We start from the raw sequence: 21,682 nt of genomic DNA on the forward strand, positions 1-21,682 counted from the left end.
TGCGGGCGGGAGCGTTTTTATCATTTTTAAGAGTATATTTCAGATTTCTCTTCTTTAATTTTTCTTCGTACTTATTATTTTAGTTGATGATAAAAAAATTAAATAATCGCGCCTAGGGGTATTTGTATTTTACGTCGGATTCATGAACTGGGCTGCTTTTGTAAGACGACTAAAAAATCACCGTGTATACTTACTTTTTCATAGACATAATGTTCTTATGTACATTGCCTCATTGCGATTGAACTCAGCCATTCAACATTTTCAATTCATTTTCAGCCAACAATGTTTTTTCAGACTGCCATATTAAGAAATTATGACGCAGGTGTTTTAAGAAACATTTAATTTACATGCACAAAGACTCTGAACAAGTATTAGAGGATAATAAGACATATAAATTCATAAAATAGAATAATCAAGGGCTGAAAGTAGATTTTGGAAAATTTCAACTCGTGACAAATTTTGTATTATGTCACAAAATCTATTGAAACGTCGTCTTTGTAAAAAAAAAGTTATTCTATGAGTTTTTGTATTTTCATGATGGCCAGAGTCCGTTTAAACACGTTGTTTATAACTTATTCGATTTTTTATAGCATATTACATAGATTTGTAAGATATTGTATTTTAGATTTTCCAAAATCTACTGCCAGCCCTTGTTTCGGAAGGTACGTTAAATTGTGGGTCCCGGCTGTTATTCCTACATCTTTGACAGTCGTTACAGGTAGTCAGAAGCTTGAAAAAGTCTGACAGCCAGTCTAACCAAGGGGTATCGTGTTGCCCAGGTAACTGGGTTGAGGAGGTCAGATAGACAGTCGCTCCTTGTAAAACACTGGTACTTAGCTGAAACCGGTTGGACTGGTAGCCGACCCCAACATAGTTGGGAAAAGGCTAGGCCAATGATGATGTAAGATATTGTATCAAAAAGGAGAATATTGTCAACTATCAAAACATTTATTTCGTACAAAGCTTTATAGGTAAAAATTCAAAGCCCGTGTAATCAAATTCACTCACGAACATGTTAAAATCACATCGATAAAAGCAACAACACTACAACAAAACCTATCTCCCATCAAACGTAGAAATGGCGTGAACGCGATGAAAACAGATGAAATATCTAGGTATTTAAATAATGTGACAAATGCTATAATTACCCCTACATTAAACAGATACTATCGTAATTGTTTAAACTTACACCAACATTACGGAGATTTAATCGTGATATAAACTTGTCTATATTTACAAGTTGAGGTGGGCTCATCGGGTAGTGTCGGGTGGACCACAAATGTAAAATGAAACTTTTTATACTATGTGCGTTAAGCTGTTGTGTTGTATCGGTTCGCGCGTTGGGATTGCTAGTAAGTGTGTTTTGGTTTTGAAATTAATTTGCTAAAATCCTAAAGGTTATAAGAGCAAGGGCATATACAGTCCACAGTTGTTACGTTGTTAATCCTTGGGGTACGTTGTTAAGCTTTAGACTAGCATAATGAAAAAAAAATGTTTCGAAAAAATACAAACTTTCGCTTTCTGTATACTTAAAGTGGACAATGCATATTACTCAAGAGAGTTGAACGATAATACAACCGCATCAAAAGCACCTAATAATCCATAAAATAAATATCGGATTCTTTCCGGATTCCAAATCCCACCCTTCACGGCATCCTAAGAAGCAGAACAATAATCGACGCAACGTAATCCCCGGACCTTATTTCTCTGCAGCACACTCATAAATTCGACTACAAATATGATTATTCCAGGGTCCAGGTCAATGGCTAGTGCTGAACATCTTGGAGTGCGAGGACCCTGAGCAGTACCCGATGGTCTTCGACGCGTATAGGAGGAAGCTGAACCGGACTCACGATTGCTTCACCGGCACATTCGATTCGCCTTATGAGGTCAACTCTAGTTACGCAGTAAGTTGTGCTTTGTCTGCTTACTATTTTTACAGTGGGCGAAAATGTAATACCGTTTAATTGTGAGACGGCCTAAATATTGATTGCTATTGCCATTGATGCTATTTAGGCTATGAAAGTTTTTATATTTATCCTTTCTTTTTCGTATTTAGTGCTTTAGAAACTGTCTCACTATTACAGCCTGATGAAAGAAAGATAATCAGGCAGTAACCGACTAAAAATACCTAGCGCCGACAACCAGTAGAATGAAACTAAGGCTAACTGCGCTATCGGGTTCAGAAGCAATGTTGCGCCATACCAGACAACTTTTATTTGTGATCTAATTAATTCCAACTGCATTATTTATAAAGAAAGCCAAAGTCCAAAATAGATTTAAAAAGAAATTCTGCTCAATAATTATTTTTGGGCTATGTTAGTAGACCAGATTAGGCCCCAGTTATATCACAACCTAATAGGCTTTTAAATTCATATCATATGATCTATTTCAGATTGCAGTAGACGTATACAAGAAAATGGACGGCGGCTTTAAGTTTTACCAGACGATAATGGACGATTGTGTGTGTACGTTCTTAATGCAACATGCCAAGGAAAATATACAGCGCATACTGTCTATGTCGGGAGTTGACCCGCCCGACTGTCCCGTAAAACCAGTAAATATATTTATTTTAATACTATTAATAACTATAAACCAAGTATTGTAATACATAATAATGATATATGTATACAATGGGTTACTTTAAACAGACCCGCTCGGAGGCCTCCAAGGTGGTTTCTTTAAACAAAACTTGAGAAATTATCAACGTAAATTATTTAGTGTAAAATAGACCCTAACTTTATCTGCTACAAGTTCAAATTCAAACTCCAATAAAAAATATTTAATTAGAAAGTTTTTTTTAAATCGGTTTCGATATATCGAATTGCTTGGGATTAAGACTTCTTTCTTTTCAGGGTTTCTACTCAGTTGAGAACTTCGTCATGGACTACACAGAGTTACCATTGAACGGCGTGTACGGAACTTATGAAGTAGTCGTGTTCTTAACGCTTGACGGAAGGAAGATGAGCTGTATTAAGGGTCACCTGCTTTTCGAGAACTCCGATGATGATGATGAAGACGATGATTAACTGGAATGAACTGTTAAGCTTCGACGTATTGATATAAATATATGACTTATGTGAATAATGCCTTAAATAAATGTGATTGAATTTCATGAGTTTGCTTTGAGTATACTTCAAATGTTAATAACAATTGTTTAAAGAATTTACTATTGATATATGTAGGTATTGTCCTCAGAATTCGCTCCCCCTCCCGAGAATTCCGGGGAAGGACTGGTTACTGTCAAACTCTTACTGAATAAATCTCCGTGCAACGATTTGTGGTTGGTCGATGCGTGGCAATACATAGCAATAGATGTGTGTACTGGTGTAGTGTACCTGACGACCAGCTCGAACTGGTGATGGTGCAGCAGATGCTTGTTGCTGGGCAGGCGCGCGGCCAGGTCCCGCACGAGGGCCGCGCGGGCCCCCGGCGCCCGCAGCGCGCGCAGCACTCCCGGGAAGGACTTGCGCGCGTCCGCGTAGCGGCACTCGAACAGCGCCGCGATGCACGAGCGGAGCACCTGCGGGCAGGACTCCGCGGCATTACCACTGCACGGGGACCAGAGTGCTGGAGGTCACCACGACACAGCAACTGCGCGCGACGTGTCACGGCTTCGTACGTTCCTCACGTGGGACAAGCAATTTGTCTGATCCACGAATGCTTGTTCTGAGTCTGGGTGCGTTTGCCCACGTGATTTGAATGTTAGCGAAACTTGCCAAAAAATTAAATGCTTGGCTGAGTCCAGACGAGCGTAATTTTGTGAGTTGTGAGTAGCAGAAATTTTGCTGCATTCGGTTTCATATATAAAAAGTCCGATTTGATTCACACGGCGAGGCAAAATTTGTTGTCTGCCGACTCACGCGCATTATACGGACCGAATTGAGTTCACGGGGAGAGAGGGGGTAGACACGGGTCAAGCAAAGTAGTAACTGAATAAAATCCGCTCGTCTGGCTGCCCAACAGAATTACTCTAGGGTGGTCTAAACATGTTGATGCGCGAACGCACCCAGACCCAACCCACCATGCAAAGCGAGCACCCGGACAAAACAGTAACGTTTCAACATCGCAAGCGAGCACAAACAAACAACGATCGACTTTGCAAGAGTTTCCCCTAAAAATGCAACTTCTATAAATGGAAATAAACAAACTTCTTTAAGAATGAGAAGGTTATACAATAAAAATGCGTTTTCAAACTTTAGATGTACATGGACCTTGTAAAAATGTAATCGAATTATTTGAACTATGGTCATGGACCTTGATAGCTCAGTTGGTTATGCAACTGCTGAATTCTATCAGTAGTTGTTAGGTTCAAGATAATCCAATCTTTTTATCTCGAATGGGAAATCATCACATCACTGCTCCTGCTTTGGGTTGAGCGGAAGGGAGTGTCAGACTCCTACTGAATAAAACCCACTCGTACCTATCTTTGCTGTATGTGTACCGGGGCCGCGATAACCCTTTCGGTCAATCCCGCTGCCTCGGCAGACATCAGCCATAATGGGCTCCACAGAAAGATAAACCAGTTTGAGGTTTCAATTTATCCAATACACTGTAAATTACACATATCTACTCATATACTAATATGTAATTAAATACAGCCTGCACTTACCTCTAACCTCCTAGCGGAGTTGGTGAGCAACAAGTGCGCGTACTCCGCAGCGCCGGTAGGTGGCGCGGCGGGCGGGACTATGCGGGCTTGTGGTGGACGGAGGGAACTCAGTCTGGATGGAAATACAGATAATTAGTAATAATTATCGTAATTTAATGTCAAATATTGGAGCGGAATTTTAAGTATTAGGTTACTGGATTTTGTTTTTTCATAATAAATTTAAATTGGGCACATCATGGTATCTAAAGAAAATAGAAAAAAAATGCCCTGAGAATTCTCTTTTTTTAAATCATTAGAATCGTTTGCTAAACTTATTATAGACTTGTGTTTCCAGAGAGATTTCTTATGTTAACGAAAATAATTGACATACAGAAATACGACGAATATAATAACAAAACATTACAAAGCGTCAAAATAGAAAATATCATATCTACATTCCAGTCACAATTGCGAAACATCCCTAGAAGGCTAGAACATAATATACATGTATAGAACAGTGGCGGTGCGTCCGTACTTGTGGTTGGCGGCGGCCCGCTGCGCCACGTCGCGCATGACGTCCCGCACGCGCGGCGCGTCCAGCGCGGGCAGCGGCGGCTGGTGGATGCGGGACGACGCGCCCGCCGGCGGCCGCAGGATGCGCTGCTGGAACGACTGACACAGCAACACGTATATGAGCTTATCTAGAGCAGAGAGTATGGGCCCGATACCCACCCAGGACAGAATTTTGGTATGAGCACGGTCGTTTGTTCTGTGTCTGGGTGTAATTTATCTAATTTGTGTCATTTATTTGACTGACCTATTTGGAGTAAGATGTTATGTTGAAGAATGGTATTATGTGCTCATCTAGTGTAGAGTGTGGGCTCGATCGAAAGTTCTGTCCTGGATGGGTCCAGGACCGAACTTTTAGATGAGGAGTTTGTTTGGAGTTTGTTCTGTGTCTGGGTGTAATTTATCTAATTTTTGTCATTTATTTGACTGCCCACCTATTTGGTGTAAGCTGTTATGCTGAGTATGTTATTTGATAAATAAAGCTGTAATACGTAGGTATATCGGATACCTAGTACTCATAACACAGGCTTTGCATAGTTTGAAACTAGATGGCGTTGTGTGAAAATTGTGAAGTTATTATATGTAATACTTGGGAAAGTCTATTGCTCAATCACTTCTATGAATCGGAATTAGAAACCAGTAAACTTCTTCATTTTGTGACCTGTATTTAATACAATTATTATAAGCCTAAAATGTCACACTGCTGAGCAAAGGCCTCCCCACTCCTCTCCAATATGGTCCATATGAATAAAACCGTATAAAATTAAGTTGAAAATCTTGTCTCTACCTGAGGATTAGGATTCTCATTGAGATGTAACTGCATCGCCAAATCTTGTATGTGTTGCAATTCTAGTTCAGGGTTTAATGACTCCAACCTTAACTGCTCCGGAAGATTTCTGAAATATAAAAACACATTTTGTGTGATGAGAAAATACCTCAGTAAATACCTCTGATAGATCACCTATATTTATTCTTTACTTAATATGGTTTTCGCCCCATATTTACAAGTACCATATCTTTTTCTTTACTTCAGCAAGATCAACGACGTATTCGAAGCGGGGTTCGAATCAGCAACACCAACTGTGATCGCGTATTGAACTATAGCACTCATTACATATCTCACACAATCACCAGCTATATTATACTATTGTATTCAGTTTTTACAACATCCAGAAAACATAAGAAACTTTGTATCTTAAGACCACTTCACTTAACATATTTTTTTCTTTTGTTTATTTACTTATGAAAGGAAACGTGTGTTTCCTATTTTCAATCTCAGTTTAGAAATAAACGCGACTCAAAATAAATTTAATCAAATATACCACAGAAAAAAAAATCCATCGTATGACTAATTTGTATGGTTTTTTTTTAATACACGCCAAGATTTACATTGATTCTCAATTATAACATTGTACACCTTCATTTAAATTACCAAAACAAATACTACCAAAGTACTTACTGCACGAGTTCATCCCATATATCGGTGGGTCTCCAAGGCGGGCCTCGCTCGGCCACCAAGCCGTTGAAGAACATGGAGTCGAGCAGCCGCATCGCGAACTGACACTGCGACAGTCCGCGCGCGCCCAGGAAACCCATCTTGTGGAACGTTAGCACCGGGGACGGGTGGATGCGGATTATTGTGAGGCAGTGTCTGGGAAAATGGGGGAAAAATCTAAATTGGAAAAAAGTGCTGACAATCAGAATATAGACAATACTAATCTAAGTGATGTCATCATCATCATCATCATTAGCCCATATTCGGCCACTGCTGGACATAGCCTCCCCAATTGCACGTCATCTATACTATCTAAACATAACAAAAACCATCCAACTCCTTGTACTCGGAAAGTCTAAATATTGAGCTCTACCAGTACTAAGGAATGTATTGGGTTTTGAACAAGCATCTGAAGACTGCAATTGAAGATCATTAAAAAATTATATTCTTGAATAGTGGCTGTATTTGACCAGATAATATAGATTTAAATATAACCTATTAATTCGCTTGATAGAAGTATATCCAAAGCAGCTCATAATTTATTAGTAGCATTTTTGGTATTTTGTCGTGCGTTTGAAATACTAAGTTATTGTATTTGATTGTATTCAAGAGCGTAACATAACGGATTGTGTGAGTTTATTGCCAACCATATACCCGTCGTGCAATACATTTTAATGTAGACCACAAACCTATATCCCTGTAGAAGTTTCGCCAGCGTCCTCATGAACACCGCCCTGATCTCCTTATCCAGCATGTGTGGGGGGGAGGAGGCGGGTGGCGGCGGGGCGAAGGCCGAGTCCGCGGACCGAAGCTCCGGCTGTAAGACCAGGGCTAAGGCGTCCTGCAGCGAAGAGAGCAGCTTGCCCTCCGGCCGGGGGATGTTCACGCCGGCGGGAATGTGGAGAGAACCTACGTCTAAGTCTGCTACTATCACGTCCAGCTGAAATCGAATGTTTAGAGTTAAACATAATGACAACATGAAAGAAAATATAGAAGATTCTATAGGTGGGTAGGAGCGCTAGATCTGGGTAGTAAAGGATTATAGAGATGCTGTGTTAAAAGTATTTCATAAGTTTTGGAACATTAATTCATCTTCTTACAATTAAACAACTAATGCAATTCAAAGCCGTATTGCACTTTGCTAAGCATAACTTCTTGTGTGCTTCATTGTGTTTACTATAGCTTTTGAAAACTGCAGTCAACAAAACTCACCAGTTCAGAAACCTCCTCCTTGAGACTGGAATGTACTCCTATCAGGAATGGCGTCGGCGTGGCCAGCACCTCGGCGAGGCCGGCCGGTAGCAGCGGGATGTAGACGTGCGCGTAACGAAACGGGAACATGAGCGCTGCGAGGGCGCGGCAGGCGGCGGCGAGGCGGGCCGCGGCCAGGGACACCAGGAGGACCTTGTGCTCGCTCATCACCGCGCACCATAGCGTTACCGAGTTGTGGATACCTAGAAGAAAGGTAGAAGTAAGTTTACATGACCGAAAATATCGGGGATCAGTACGGGAATCCTAAATGTTAACTTGCAGTGAACAGGCATGTGGTGATCGATGTTTAATCCTTATCCCTGGCGATAGAAACTTGTTTATTTAAATACTACTAAAAATATTAAGGACAAAACTTAGATTCAAACAGAGGATACAATTCACCAGCACGGACTCAATACGCAGGCATGCTCACAAAATTTAACTTTACTATTTTAACGCTTTAGACAGGAGTCCCAGTTTTAAAAAGTAATAATGTACTGCCCTCATGGTAGTAAGTCTAGTAGCATCTGAGGAATTTCCTCGCTTACAAAACTTGCAGTCATGACATCCAACAGCTTACGGGACTAAGAGGCATGCTATGCAGCCTAACTTAAAGAGGATCTGGCTGGGCCTCTGGTCACCACATTAGTATTTATCATAATGTAGAGAATCTTGCGTCATCTTACCAAGTAACCTAAGCAGCATGTAGACAGCGGTGTGCGTGACGGGCATGGGCGGCGCGGCGGGCGGCTGCAGGGCCTGGCGGTCGCCCGCGCCGATGCTGAAGCGCACCTGCGGCCCGCCCGCGTCCGGCACCAGCACGCCGCCCACCAGGTTACCGACCAACGTCTCTAGAGGAACGCCCAAGTTCTCCACCCATACTGTGTAGATTATACCTAGGCAATTCTGAAAAATGTATAGAAAAAAAATAGTTAATTTTTGTTTTGTATTGTTCTCTAATATCTTACACAAAGTTTGACTTAGTTTTATCACAAAAACGAACTAACAAACATTTCGAAAAGGTATAGTTTGCCAATCGTTTTAATGCAAATGAGTGAAATTGACAATAAGGTTTTCTTTGAATTGGAATGAATTTGGTTTTGTAAAGCTTATCATAAAAGAGAAATTCATCAGGTAATTTTACAATTTCTAAATTAAACACTATCATTATCATAATCCATCAAAGCCCGTCGCAGTCCACTCTCAAAAGGAGCACGAAGCAAGAGGCACGCCACTGAGTTCGATCTTCAGCTGTCTTCCTCCAATCCCATTATCCGCTCTACAAGTACATACATATGTGATACTCACTCTGAACGTGTCGATGTAGTCTTGCCGTGACACGATGACGAGACATTTGGGGGCGTACATGATGCTGTGGTGGGTGATGTTCGGGACGGGCCGCGTCGACTCCAGAGACTCTTCGTCCTGGAAACAAAAGTAAATATGTCAAAACTCTTGGACGAAATATGTGAAGGATTTATTACAAGGATAATTGATCCTGATAGAAATCCTTTCTTCATTACCTTACTGTTTTGATAATAACCAATGTTTACAAATAAATAATTTCATTTTAATAATTGGAGAAACTGCATTGTCCATTATCATTATAATGAATAGTTTAAGATTCTACTTTTTAAACACAAATCTATAGAACCAGAAGATGTCAGAAATTACCTGTGTATACCTTTTCCCGAATGGCTTTGCGATAAATAGGTGTAATATTTTTGCCCTGAACTAGTGTATAGCGCAATCATCCGAAAAAGTTAAGTACCGTTTTTACCCTTTCAGTAAAATAGGGAAAAGCCTTTCAGTATACTTCGAGCGAACTGTATTCCATCATACATATAGTTCAGGCGTGGAATTTACAAGCAAACAGGTTTCAGTTCACAAAAGTTACATGAAAAACCCAAAGCATAAAGTCAAAACATCGATAAGAACTTCGTTAACGTTGCGTCGACATTCGAGTCTCGACATTAATGTAGGCAAAAATGTCGCGTTATTAAAATGGAAAATGAGTTTTTACATCTCCCAACACCGCCCGCAAATCATATTAGGGTGGCGGGGTCGGACAGGATTTCATTTCATCGCGTTGAAGCTAACAAGTCAATATATTACAGGTCTAAATTAAAAAGAATTTAATTTCAAACTTGACGTAAATTGTGAATTATACGGGGGAAAAAATAGAAGTAAGGAATTTAGTTGCGTAGTGGAAATTTCGATAAACAGTATTAATATTTATAGCTAGTCTACTGAAGCTCAGTATTGCAAATCATGTTATTCGTAATCAATTCGATAACCTATCTTGAATCTCTTCAATTGAGCAATTGTGATGCCAGACGGTTGAAATTAGGACGTTTTCAATCGCTTCAATTCAATGGACGTCACTATCTTGTCTATCTCCCTGAACACCAGCATCACACTTCATATCGAAGGTTGTTATCGATAAGAATCGATAACGGTCGACAATCGATTCCTCAGTACTCATCAGCGTTCGCAATTTACAATGCCGCCGGCTTCAACGCAAAACCGAATGCATTATCGCATTCGACGCATATTGAACATAACCATTGTGCGGTTATAGTGACGTTTCCAAGAATGCATATTTAGAATCGGCATGCTACGGTGTTCTTGTTACTTCAAGTACGACGAATATCCGTTTCTGTGAGTTTAGGCTGACGATTTGCTTCAAATTTAAAGTAATCCTTAAGGGTTTACAAAAGAAAAGTTTAAAATAATTTGTTCATTGGAATTTGACTATGCCATATCTATTCAAATGTGTTAAGAGGCTCGAGGCTCAAATATTTCATACTGACTCTTTTTGTACGTGTAATTAATAGGAAGCAAATTTGTACGAGATTTACTGATTATCATGTCTTTAATAAAACTTTACATGCTTTATTACGAAAACAGTTACATTACATCTCGACTTACTACCATATATCGTGCTGCTCAGTGAAATGGGCTCTGCGACATTATCATCATCATCATAAGCAACTGTTATCTAACCACTGAAAGCCATAACTCTTCCCGTTTTTGCATCACTCTTCCCAAGTCATTCTGAGATGTTACAATATAGGCAGTGGTTATCCAAAAATCACGGTACCTATTCTTAACACAGCTTCAAAAATATTACGCTCAGAGCTATTTAGTATGCGACCAAGGATTGAATAATCAAATCCATTGATGTGGCATATGCGTTCCAAAACAATCTACCCAAAATGGCCTATCCATTCTATTCCATACTCAATGTTCAATCGAATGCTCGTATTAAGATTGCACTCACGACTCGATTAACCATATACATAAGCACAGCAGAGCCGAGTCTCGGAGAGCCAACACTCCGCATAGCTTCCGCCGGCGACGCGGAAGCAACGCAATCATAATAATGATGACTCCAGACTGTGGTGCGATTTTGAGTCGGAAATCTGGTTTCGTTTATTAAGCTTTGTTTAATAGATGGATTATCTAAAAGTACTGTTTTCGTATCTGTATTGTCAAATGCAGCAGAGTGTTTTTACTTATTCTGGCTATAGTACTGATTGATATATTGAATGTAATAATTTTGTCTACTTAATTTGTTTACTTCCGAAAGCTTGGGTAGAAGCTCTAGATAGAGAAACAAAACCATTTGTCCACTCGTCTGTCACCACGTTATATCTCATGAACTCTGATTTTTGTACAGATTTTGTCTTGAAATTGGTCCTTGGAGCCAGACAATCTCACACGATTCCATAGTTTGAATAAATGAGATTCAACTGGATGGGACACGTTTCTTTATCCCGTGTTACATTTGCCAAGATTCTTTTGTTTGTGTGACATGGCTTTGTCTTTTGGCGCTTTGACCCGGATCGTGTGGAATCAGAAGATTGCAAGCGTGACCCGGATTAAGGATTAAGCACTACTTTTGCAAGACTTATAGGACTTTGCCAGGGAATAAGTGACGCCTGGTATTATAGTATATTATGCTTGGTAGAGGATTATTGTAGTTCAGTGGTTTAAAAAGTGAAACTGATCTCGACATCTTTGCCTGCCGCGATGTGCTAATGATAATAGGGAGAGGGAGGAAAAATGGAGGAGCATTTGCTTTGCAGTAAGTTAAAAGTGAAAAAAATAACGATCGTCTCCCAGGAAACTGTAATTATAATAAGGTGGTTATTTACTTTATAAGCTTACTTGTATCTTCTACCTCTATATGCAAACATTGATATAGGTAGTTCATCATCAAACACCACCGTGTAACTACACAATATCCAGGTAACACGGAAGGCATATATGTAGTTACAGATAGCCGGTACCATGTCACAACAGTTTTATATTATCAATATCACTGACAACTCGTTTCGGCCGGTACTCTGACACTTCTATAAAAAGCTGCATACATACATGACTACACTAAAAACCTCTTTTTTAGTACATCTAACCACATGAGGGTAAAGTTTAACTACAGTTTGTGGGTAATGAAATGTGAACTGACCTTTAGGGGCTAATAGACAGGCCCAGTCATCCGTCCCTGGATTTGATGTTGTTATAGAATCGTTTAAATTTTCATTATTGGAATATGGAGTGGGGAAGTATTAAGAAAACTTGCTTATCGTACCCCTAAGAGAATATGCTACTTATTGGAAATATAAATAAGAAATGAACATTCAATTGGTGTTCAAGAATCTTATTTATTAAGTAATCAACAAAAAAAAATGGAACTCAAACTTAGATAACTCTTAGAAATAATTAAATAAAAAAAAGTGGAAAAGGTACGATTTAGGCTTAAATCTTCCTAAAACGTACCTGTATATTCCTTAATCGTACCCGTATATCTCTATAACAAACTTAAGATCCTATGATTAATATCAGTCTCATAATCACAGTAATTGACATACATAAGTAATAGTAACTATATTGCTTAACTAATCTGATTAGTTTGTCGAGATCTGTGGTATAATTTCTAATATAAATTTAACATTTTAAGTATGCATAGCATATCTTATTGTTGTTTCTAATTCTTTGCAATCATCACAAATAAAATTACGTGCATTTTGTCAACTCCGGCACAAAGTTCGTGAATCCAGGTTTCACACTCTGTGCACTGTATCATGTCTTCTTTTTTATTCTCTTTACAGAAGAAACAATACCAGCTTTGTTCTTCGTTCTCCTTTTCTTTTTTTGCTTTCTTCGTAACCTTTCTTTCTTCGGATTTCTTCCTCTTGACGACTTCTTGTCCACTTAAATTTTTACATACAGCCTTCTTTTTTGACTCGTTAGGTTTTTTATTTTTTGAATCTATTAACTTATTTTCTAATTCTTTTTTTATAAGGACTTTCTGTAAGTACTTGAGATGTTGTTTTATTTTTTACTACCCTTTTTGGCTTATGTAGACTAATCAATGGAGAAAGGCTTTGTATGGTTGCTCGAATTGCGTTTGATTTCGGACTCTCACTGTCGTGGGTTGCATGTCACTGCTGCAGGGGTCTTCGTTGGTGTAATATCAGATGGCAATGCCGCTGGCTGATTCTGTACTTCAATTACAGATTCCGCTGCCACAGTCGAATGGGAGCTAACTGATGGCCCTACATCTAGTAGCTCTTCATAATTATCTTCCAGTATAACATATTCGTCATCTCTGATCTTCAATCGATTGCAAGGCCATAACCCACAAGATTCAAATCCGTGTATGGCTGTCTCCATACAGACAGCTCGAGGATAAGAAATCCCTAAAATTTCTGATATGTTTGCCTGCTTAATTACGGAGTCTGGGTGATTTCTCATCCATGATGAACAAGCAGCATTGAAATTTTGCTTCAGTGGCTTAAAAATGACCGGTCTAATGGTTGAAGTTTATGTGTGGTGTGCGGTGGCAAGGACAGCATTACAATACCATAGTCTCGTGCAAGGTTAATGGCATCCAAGTTTTTAGTATGCGTGGAATGCCCATCTAAAATGAGAAGAACCTGTTTTTCTTTGGATATCTGCAGCTTTACAGACTTTATGAAATGCTTTAACCAATCGACGAATAACTCAGAAGTTATCCAGCCACTCTCAGAGCAAGTGTATACTGTATTTAGTGGTCCTCCTCTTTTAAGATCGTCCGTCATTCTTTTACGTTTGAATATTAGCATAGGTGGAATGAATTCTCCGGCAGCGTTCATACAGCAGATACATGTTGTGTTCAAGCCCCGATCACCACTAGTAACGGCACCAACTTGATGTTTACCCTTAAGAGCTAGAACTTTTTGAGGCTTATGCTACCAGTATTAGTGTATAATCTATGGCTTATGCACTGTACTCAAGCCAGTCTCGTCCACGTTGTAAATTTGCTGGGCCGTAAATTTTCCTTCATCAAGAAGAGCTTCGTATTTATCAAAAAACTCCATAACGGTTTTTTTGTTAAAGCCTTTGCAGCGAGCCATGCATGTCGGTTCTGGAGTCCTTAAAGATATTTGAGGATGGGTTTTTAAAAATTTATAGTACTATTTCCACCCAGCTAGTTTAGTTTCCGGATTAAATTTGTGAGGCAAACCATATTTTTCCGCTAATTGGTATGCTAAGTGGCGTAAATCACGTATGGTAACGCCAAAAAATCTGGATTCTAATTCCAATATATGGTTAACTAGTTCGTCTTCCATTGCTTTTGTTAAATATTTCGGACGTCCAATTCCTTCGTGCATATTCAATCCTTTTAAATGACGCCGAAATGTCGGTTTTGGAATATTAAATACACGACAAGTTTCATTAAATTTTAAACTTCCATCTTTATAAGCACTGAGGGCTTTTTCCATATCGTCACTTGACCAAGTTTTGTATCGTCGCTTAGCCATGTCGATCTTAAACAAAAAAAGAAACAATTATTCCTAATTTGTACCGGTACGAAATAGAACAAAGTGATGAGTACGAATTAGGCACAAGTTAACTAAGGATTTCAAATTTGGCGCGTAACAAAATGGCTGTCAGGCTTAAACATAAATGTACAGTAATTTAAAACGCAATTATGTATAGAATCAAAAAAGATGCTTCGAAGTTACATAACCCAGCGTGAAGAAAATTGAAAACCTTATGAATGAACCAAAAATATTACTTGAAAACAGCAGAATTACTTACTTTTTGAATAATTTTAAAAGGAGCGGCAGCATGGAGTCGTTGCTCGGATCACGGAACAATGCCAACTAGTAGTTTCATTTTCTAGCACTTGCGTCGCCACTGCAGTTTCACGAAACGAGAACTCGATGGGGTACGTTTTAGGAAAAAGTACGATTTAGGAAAGTTTACCCTATTAAAAAAAAATATGGCATAGCAGAAATTGAATAGTACATTTATTTATTTGAAGTAATATTGTTACAGTAGGTTTTACGTAATTCTGCTGTTTCCAACTTAGTCGATTACAGTCTAGTACCAAAATTGAAAACTATTGCAAACAGCGTATAAATTACAAGAAAAAAGGCATATTGCCGCGATTCGATTCGCGATGCCACACATTAGCTAATAGGATTACTACTCTGTCAATCAATTATATTTTAGATCAACATGAAATAAAATGTCAACTAATATCATATTTAAATCACATACACGAGTTAGAAAGTATTAGAAGATTTGCGGACAATCTGGACAATGAATTTTGGTAGAAAATCATCTTATGTCGTATGATCGGATATACAACGGGAAATAGATCGCGAAGACCGCGACCAAAACCGTCAGCTGAACTATCGAGACATTATAATACAAAACCATCTACGGTAGTCGTGTAAAACCAAAACAACGAAGTACCACAATCAGCATGTATTGACAAAACCGTTGAACATGTAGTAATCTAATATTGATTGCACAATAAACAAACAAGCCGATAATGTTTGCTAATGAATAAATACGACGGGTAAGCGGTACTAATTGGCTAATTAACATCACTCAGCCGCTAAAATGTGTAACGGACGACCGGACCGCGGCGTAATTGTGGCGAAAATATACATTGTTTAACACATTTGAATTATTGATAGCATTGGCTAAGCTAGAATTAGTTATAGTAGATATAATTTGACAACAAGCGGCATTTTGTGTGATCCACGAATCTTGAATCTGATTGTTTTTGTGCAAGGATAACTCCTCAATGTGGGAGACAGTTTTTTAACATTAATTGGCTTGGCAATTTCAGCTTCGACATATAATGTTTATTAAAATGCCGAAGTGCAGTGAGCAGAGTAGTGGTTTGATAACAGGTATGGTATCCAACTTCTAATGAGAAGATTCCTTTGTCCACTGGCGTACATTTGAAGTTAGTCTAATTACGATATTATTTATAAAGTGTAGACCTGTGGATATCTCTATAGATCTTTTAATTAGTAATTAGGACTACCATACGAAATATTCTCGTAGAGTTTTTATAACTTTTATGATCCTTCGCAAAAAGCGATTTAATTCTAGTCTTCGAACTATTAGTCGCATTTAAAGACAAGGAGCTTCTATTATTATGCTAAAATTTCATGGTATTAGACTAGAATATACAATCCCTTAACGAAAGTTTACCCCAAACCTCACAAACGCAAAGATACAGAAATGTTCAAACACATTTCAATCACAAAACCAATCTCGTATCGTGTTTCTTCGCTTGTACGTGCGTAAATATCGACAATTTACGATCACATACGGATATAAACTTTATTGACAAACATATAAAGTCACAAACTCATTGCAACTTTATTCTCTACTATGTCCAAACAATTACACCTATATGCTTGTGCATTAAGGCTTCAAATCGATTGACGAATCACTGTTACAGACGTTTGAATTATTTTGAACTGTATTGATATAGTCACAAAGTTGTAAATTGTTTTTTGTCGCCTGAAGCATCTAGCGCCAGCCGTTTGCGCTTCCTGCGATCAAAGCGTAGTTTGCTTACACGGTTTAAACTGTAAACAAAGCTTTCTTGTCGATAATAATAGTATTCGGAAGCTTGTGGTTATAAATAATTAAATAGGTTGAACGTAACTAGAAAATTTAAAAAGTTTCAGAGATTTTATAATTATTGATGAGATGTCTTCTAAAAGAAAATGAATAAATAATAGTTAATCCTGCAAATAGCATAAACGTTATCAATTTTACATGTAAGCTAGAGTTGGAAGTCTATGCCCAAAGTAGGGCAGAAAATAGTAAGAATATGCAGTTTTATTCTTCCTTTAATTTAGAAGGAAGACAGTAGGCTCAAAAAAAAAATACTAAGCTCAGTCGAAGGGAGTGAAGACCTGTTTCATGAACAAAGAACATTTTTTTTATGTATAGTCTAGACAACGGATGACCCAAATATTTGAATAATCTACGCTTGCGACATACATATTACCAGCAAGCATTTAATGAAATAGGTTAGTATGACAGATAGGTATTTGTTTGTTATTTTGCCTTAAAATTTTCATTTCAAATTGGATATTACACTTAGTAATTGGTTCATCACACTAAAGAACCATAACAAGACGTCAAAGAGACTACAATAAAAAGAAAACAGCAACAAAATTTGTAAATTACATTAAACCATATACTACTTATCTATACTAATATATAAAGCTGAAGAGTTTGTTTGTTTGTTTGAACGCGCTAATCTCAGAAACTACTGGTCCAAATTGAAAAAGTATTTTTGTGTTGAATAGACCATTCATTTAGGAAGGCTTTATGCTATATAACACGCTGAAACTAATAGGAGCGAAGATACAATGGAAAATGTGGCAAAAACGGGGAGAAATATTCATGTTCGAGGGCTTCCGTTCAAAAATTCCTAACTTATATCTTCTAACCACGCGGACGAAGTCGGGGGCAACAGCTAGTACTACATATTCCTTTAAAATAACTTTTAGAACTATATTTTTCCGATATTTACATACAAATAAAAAACAACTGAATATAAAAAAACGATACCAAATTCAATAGCATTATTTCCTCATCAATCTTAATGTTTCGTTTTCTTTAAGTAATTCATTTGAATGAATTGAATGAATATCATAATTGGTGTAACAAAAACTGTAACAGCGACATTACATGGTATTTGAGGTGGTTACCCGCAGCACAGAGGGCCTCACTCAGATCGGTTCAATTAAATCTATGGGTCTGCGAGGCATGATATTGTTAGACTAATGGAGGCGGTATTGCTTGTTTTTTCTATTGATCATGATTACAATTAAGTCAATATTTAACAGCAAAAGTCCTTTATCAACTATTTATCAAAACGCATGTTTATCTCCTGTAAAATTATCAAAGTAAATTTTGCATATTAGCAATGCAAAAAATTGATTTAATTAAAATCAAAACATTTTAATCTTTGGAAAATTTTGATATCGCCTGTTCTTCTCAATCTCGGCCTACCGAGATTTCGACATCAAAGTCTAGACTTGCAGTAATAAATTTTCACAATCGAAAGTCATCATTAAGTGTCCTGCCGAGCTCCATGTAAAACCCTTTCTGTTAACAACTTCAAAACCCTGAGTTAAAAAACTGTACCTTTTATTAAATACCTACACAAATGGAGTATTTATTTATTATTATTCATTGTTCAATGACAACTCGATGTTACCTACAGAGTAAACACGACCTACATTATGATGCCGCATCCACCGCAGTATATTCGCACGTTCCGTACATTTGTCGAACAATTCCGTCTAAGGCGCAAGGCCGTCGACCCCATCCGCTAAACTACGTACCTACCTACACTTGTCGCTTATGACATTACGAATTGCGTTTAGGTACATGAATTAATTTTACCAAAAGTATATAGAAATAATTCATAGAAAACTGCAACAATGCTGAAAATGGTAGCTTATGAGTAAACTGTGGTAAAATCTACGAAACAATACTTCGCACACATTATATTTACTTAAAAATGAGCCTATCAACACTCTGTGTATAAGAAGAACTTAATACTTTAAGATTAAACATAAAAATGATCCTTTTATGTAAGACAACCTGCCGATCAAAAAACATTTGTGCTGGAGGAGCAAAATTTTTACGTACTGTTTCGTTTTCAAGTGAGTCAGTAAAGGGAAGGAAAATGAGAGCAATCATTAAGACAGAATGTCATTTGACGCATTCAAAACATAACAATAAAAATGTACAACCGATTTCAAATGAAAACCTATTGAGTCGAACTTTTTTGTGGGTCAAAATGGCAGCTATTTCACGTTAAGCGCCTGTTTCACAATCTAAATTGAACAATGTGACTTTTTTTGTACGAAAAAAAGCTGTCAAGTAATTTAACGGGAACTTACGTGGCGATTGTGAAACAGGCCCTAAATGAAGAAAGAATTAACAAAATCGGTTCATCCAGTCCAAAGTCACATGGTAAAAAAAAAACAGACGAATTGAGAATTTCCTCCTTTTGGAATTCGATTTAAAATTTAAGTTTCAAAATAGAACAACATGTTATGACGGATCATAGTATTTGCTATAAAGCTAACTGCTTTATTTTCTGTTGACTCAAAGCCGTTGGGAGCGCAGTCGGCTTGTAAGCTACACCTGCGACCGTTACACCAATTATACAATGTGTATCGTGTTCTTATAGCAATTTATAGAGCTGGAAACAGTGTGAGACAAGAAACAAATGCTTTGAAATAAGAGTTATCTACATATACTAATCTATACTAATATTATAAAGAGGAAATATTTGATTGTTTGTTTGACACGAATAGGCTTCGAAACTACTGGTCCGATTTGAAAAATGCTTTCACTGTTGAGAAGCTACATTATCCCCGCCGAACATAGGCTATAATTTATTTCAAAAATATTAGGGTATCCGTTAGAAAATTGCGATATTGTAGCCCAAGGTGTCATAACTTATATCTTCCAACCACGCGAACGAAGTCGCGGTCAATTGCTAGTAAATTATAAAATAACTGCAAAATTCAAACAAGTAGATGGTTAGTTAATTGACTGATTGGTGAGTGGAGAGGCTCAGGCATTAAGTCCACTATTGTACTCAGTTCATGATTCTAAAGTGTAAATTAAAATAAATAATTAGAGAAATATTACAACTCAGGTGGGATAAAAAGAATTACTTGATTTAGCTTCTTTACAACAAAAATATCTACAGGTAATTAGTAAGAATTGAAGAATTTAAATGATAATCCATCGAACGAAATTAGTTCATTAATTTGAAAGTTATGGTCAAATAAATAAATTCATAAATAGATATCTCAATTCGTACATAATTTGATTGTTAAATTTTTTAATTGTATAGGTTTGTATAAGTGAAAATTCCCAGGTATTGGTAAAAATCTACAACAGCACACAACCCCTAAACTATGGCACTACTGTCTCAATCTAACTTAGCAGACTACATACAAACACACAGCTGACACGTGTTTATCCACAGCTAAAGTATATTCACAACAAACACATGTGAATACCGGAGTATACCGGATGGACGACATAAAAGATGATTGTTAAAAGACATCATTACGTATCTTGCGGTTTGTACATAGGAGCTATTTTCAAGAGATCTTTGAGATATGAATTTATAGTGACACTAGAGTTTCTACCCCGAGCACTAAAAAGTTATATAATTGTTGTTGAATCGTGACAGAGTAAAACACTACGTAGATTGGCATCTTTCTTCATCACTTAAAGACGAGGTATAGTATTTATTATAGTGTCACATTTTTTAAATTACCTGGCAAATAATAATTTACTATTTAAGCCCTAGGTATTTTGATATCTAATATTATTTTAATTATGGAGGCGTAACAGCGCACTAGACGGCATAGACGACTTTTATCTTAAAAGGTAGTGGTAAGCACTTTGATTAGCTCTACATCAACTAAAAGCCTCACATAAAAACCTACAATATCAAAAACACCCAAAAAAAAGCCTCAAACATTAAAGATTCAACAGAAAATTTAGCAAAAAAAATGAATAACATAAACGAAACAATTGTATCGTCGTAATCTAATCTCGTGTGACGTCGGAATATGAAATCCAGGATACATAATATATAAATACGTACACTGTATAGCACATAGCTTTACATCGTATGTATGTATATAACATGATGTGTTCGAACGATTATGTAAATAGGCTCGATTCGGTGGAGCCACGCGTATCTCCGGCCATTGCGTGTTGTTGTCGAGGGCAAGGGAGATCAGGAGCGTAATGATATGCGATAAGAAAACGCCAGGATGTATTTACGAATAGTGCTATCGAACGACTAGTTTTATAGGAGAAAACTTGGGCTATAAGCTAGACTTCGGACGGAGGTTTTAATGATCGGTACAGGCACAGTCAGTGAATGTACATGAGTATCGACTTAAAATAAGATTTAAAAGACAAAACAACGTAGTGTTGTCAGTATTGTGACTAGGAAACAAAAGAATCTATTGAAAACTTTCTGAACACCATTGTAAGGACGCAGTGTGAAAATGTGGCATAATCATATCATTGACTTTCTCTTCTGACCATACAAATATATTAATTTAAGAAATTATTTTGTTGTTAAATCATTCATTCACTCACATTCACAATCATAACAACTTTATCCCATATCTTAGAAATCAAATGATACATACTCATTAGCTTTCAATCCTAAATAATAAAACTGTCAAAGTTCAATCAGCACTATCAATTAATTTAATAAATCAATGATTTACGTAACACTCAAAATACTAGGTAAATTGTACGTAAGAAACATCACTCAATTTTTTGCTTAATACTGGTTGGAAGTCAGCCAATCAGCCTTTAGGTTAAACGAAACAAACACGATACTGTTAGTGAAATGTTTCTAGGAATCTATACAAAAAAAAGATTTATTTCAAAACTAT

At 37.4% G+C, this 21,682-nt stretch overlaps 2 protein-coding genes and 1 long non-coding RNA gene across 4 annotated transcripts in view; 1 reads left to right on the forward strand and 2 right to left on the reverse strand.

Moving 5' to 3' along the window:
* Positions 1 to 21,682, reverse strand: part of LOC113500310 (myotubularin-related protein 5) — an 85,825-nt gene that overhangs the window by 32,988 nt on the left and 31,155 nt on the right. For both annotated transcript variants that reach the window (XM_026881056.1, XM_026881055.1), the window contains exons 4-12: positions 9,216 to 9,332; positions 8,594 to 8,813; positions 7,869 to 8,110; positions 7,346 to 7,596; positions 6,621 to 6,812; positions 5,949 to 6,057; positions 5,127 to 5,263; positions 4,613 to 4,724; positions 3,339 to 3,523 (exon numbers count right to left, since the gene is read on the reverse strand). In XM_026881056.1, the coding sequence (XP_026736857.1) occupies positions 3,339 to 3,523; positions 4,613 to 4,724; positions 5,127 to 5,263; positions 5,949 to 6,057; positions 6,621 to 6,812; positions 7,346 to 7,596; positions 7,869 to 8,110; positions 8,594 to 8,813; positions 9,216 to 9,332 (1,565 nt within the window). The remainder of the gene's footprint in view (positions 1 to 3,338; positions 3,524 to 4,612; positions 4,725 to 5,126; positions 5,264 to 5,948; positions 6,058 to 6,620; positions 6,813 to 7,345; positions 7,597 to 7,868; positions 8,111 to 8,593; positions 8,814 to 9,215; positions 9,333 to 21,682) is intronic.
* Positions 845 to 3,308, forward strand: LOC113500311. The gene is made up of 4 exons (XM_026881057.1): positions 845 to 1,352; positions 1,752 to 1,907; positions 2,396 to 2,557; positions 2,856 to 3,308. The coding sequence occupies exons 1-4, from the start codon at positions 1,287 to 1,289 to the stop codon at positions 3,027 to 3,029; spliced, it is 558 nt and encodes a 185-aa protein (XP_026736858.1). The 5' UTR covers positions 845 to 1,286; the 3' UTR covers positions 3,030 to 3,308.
* On the reverse strand, positions 14,396 to 15,171 carry LOC113500313. Its single transcript, XR_003401183.1, has 2 exons — positions 15,000 to 15,171; positions 14,396 to 14,725 (listed from the first exon to the last, which is right to left on the reverse strand). It is a non-coding gene; the product is annotated as an uncharacterized LOC113500313 (long non-coding RNA).

Source organism: Trichoplusia ni, chromosome 13 (genome assembly GCF_003590095.1).
Source record: "Trichoplusia ni isolate ovarian cell line Hi5 chromosome 13, tn1, whole genome shotgun sequence".
NCBI classification, from domain to species: domain Eukaryota; kingdom Metazoa; phylum Arthropoda; class Insecta; order Lepidoptera; family Noctuidae; genus Trichoplusia; species Trichoplusia ni.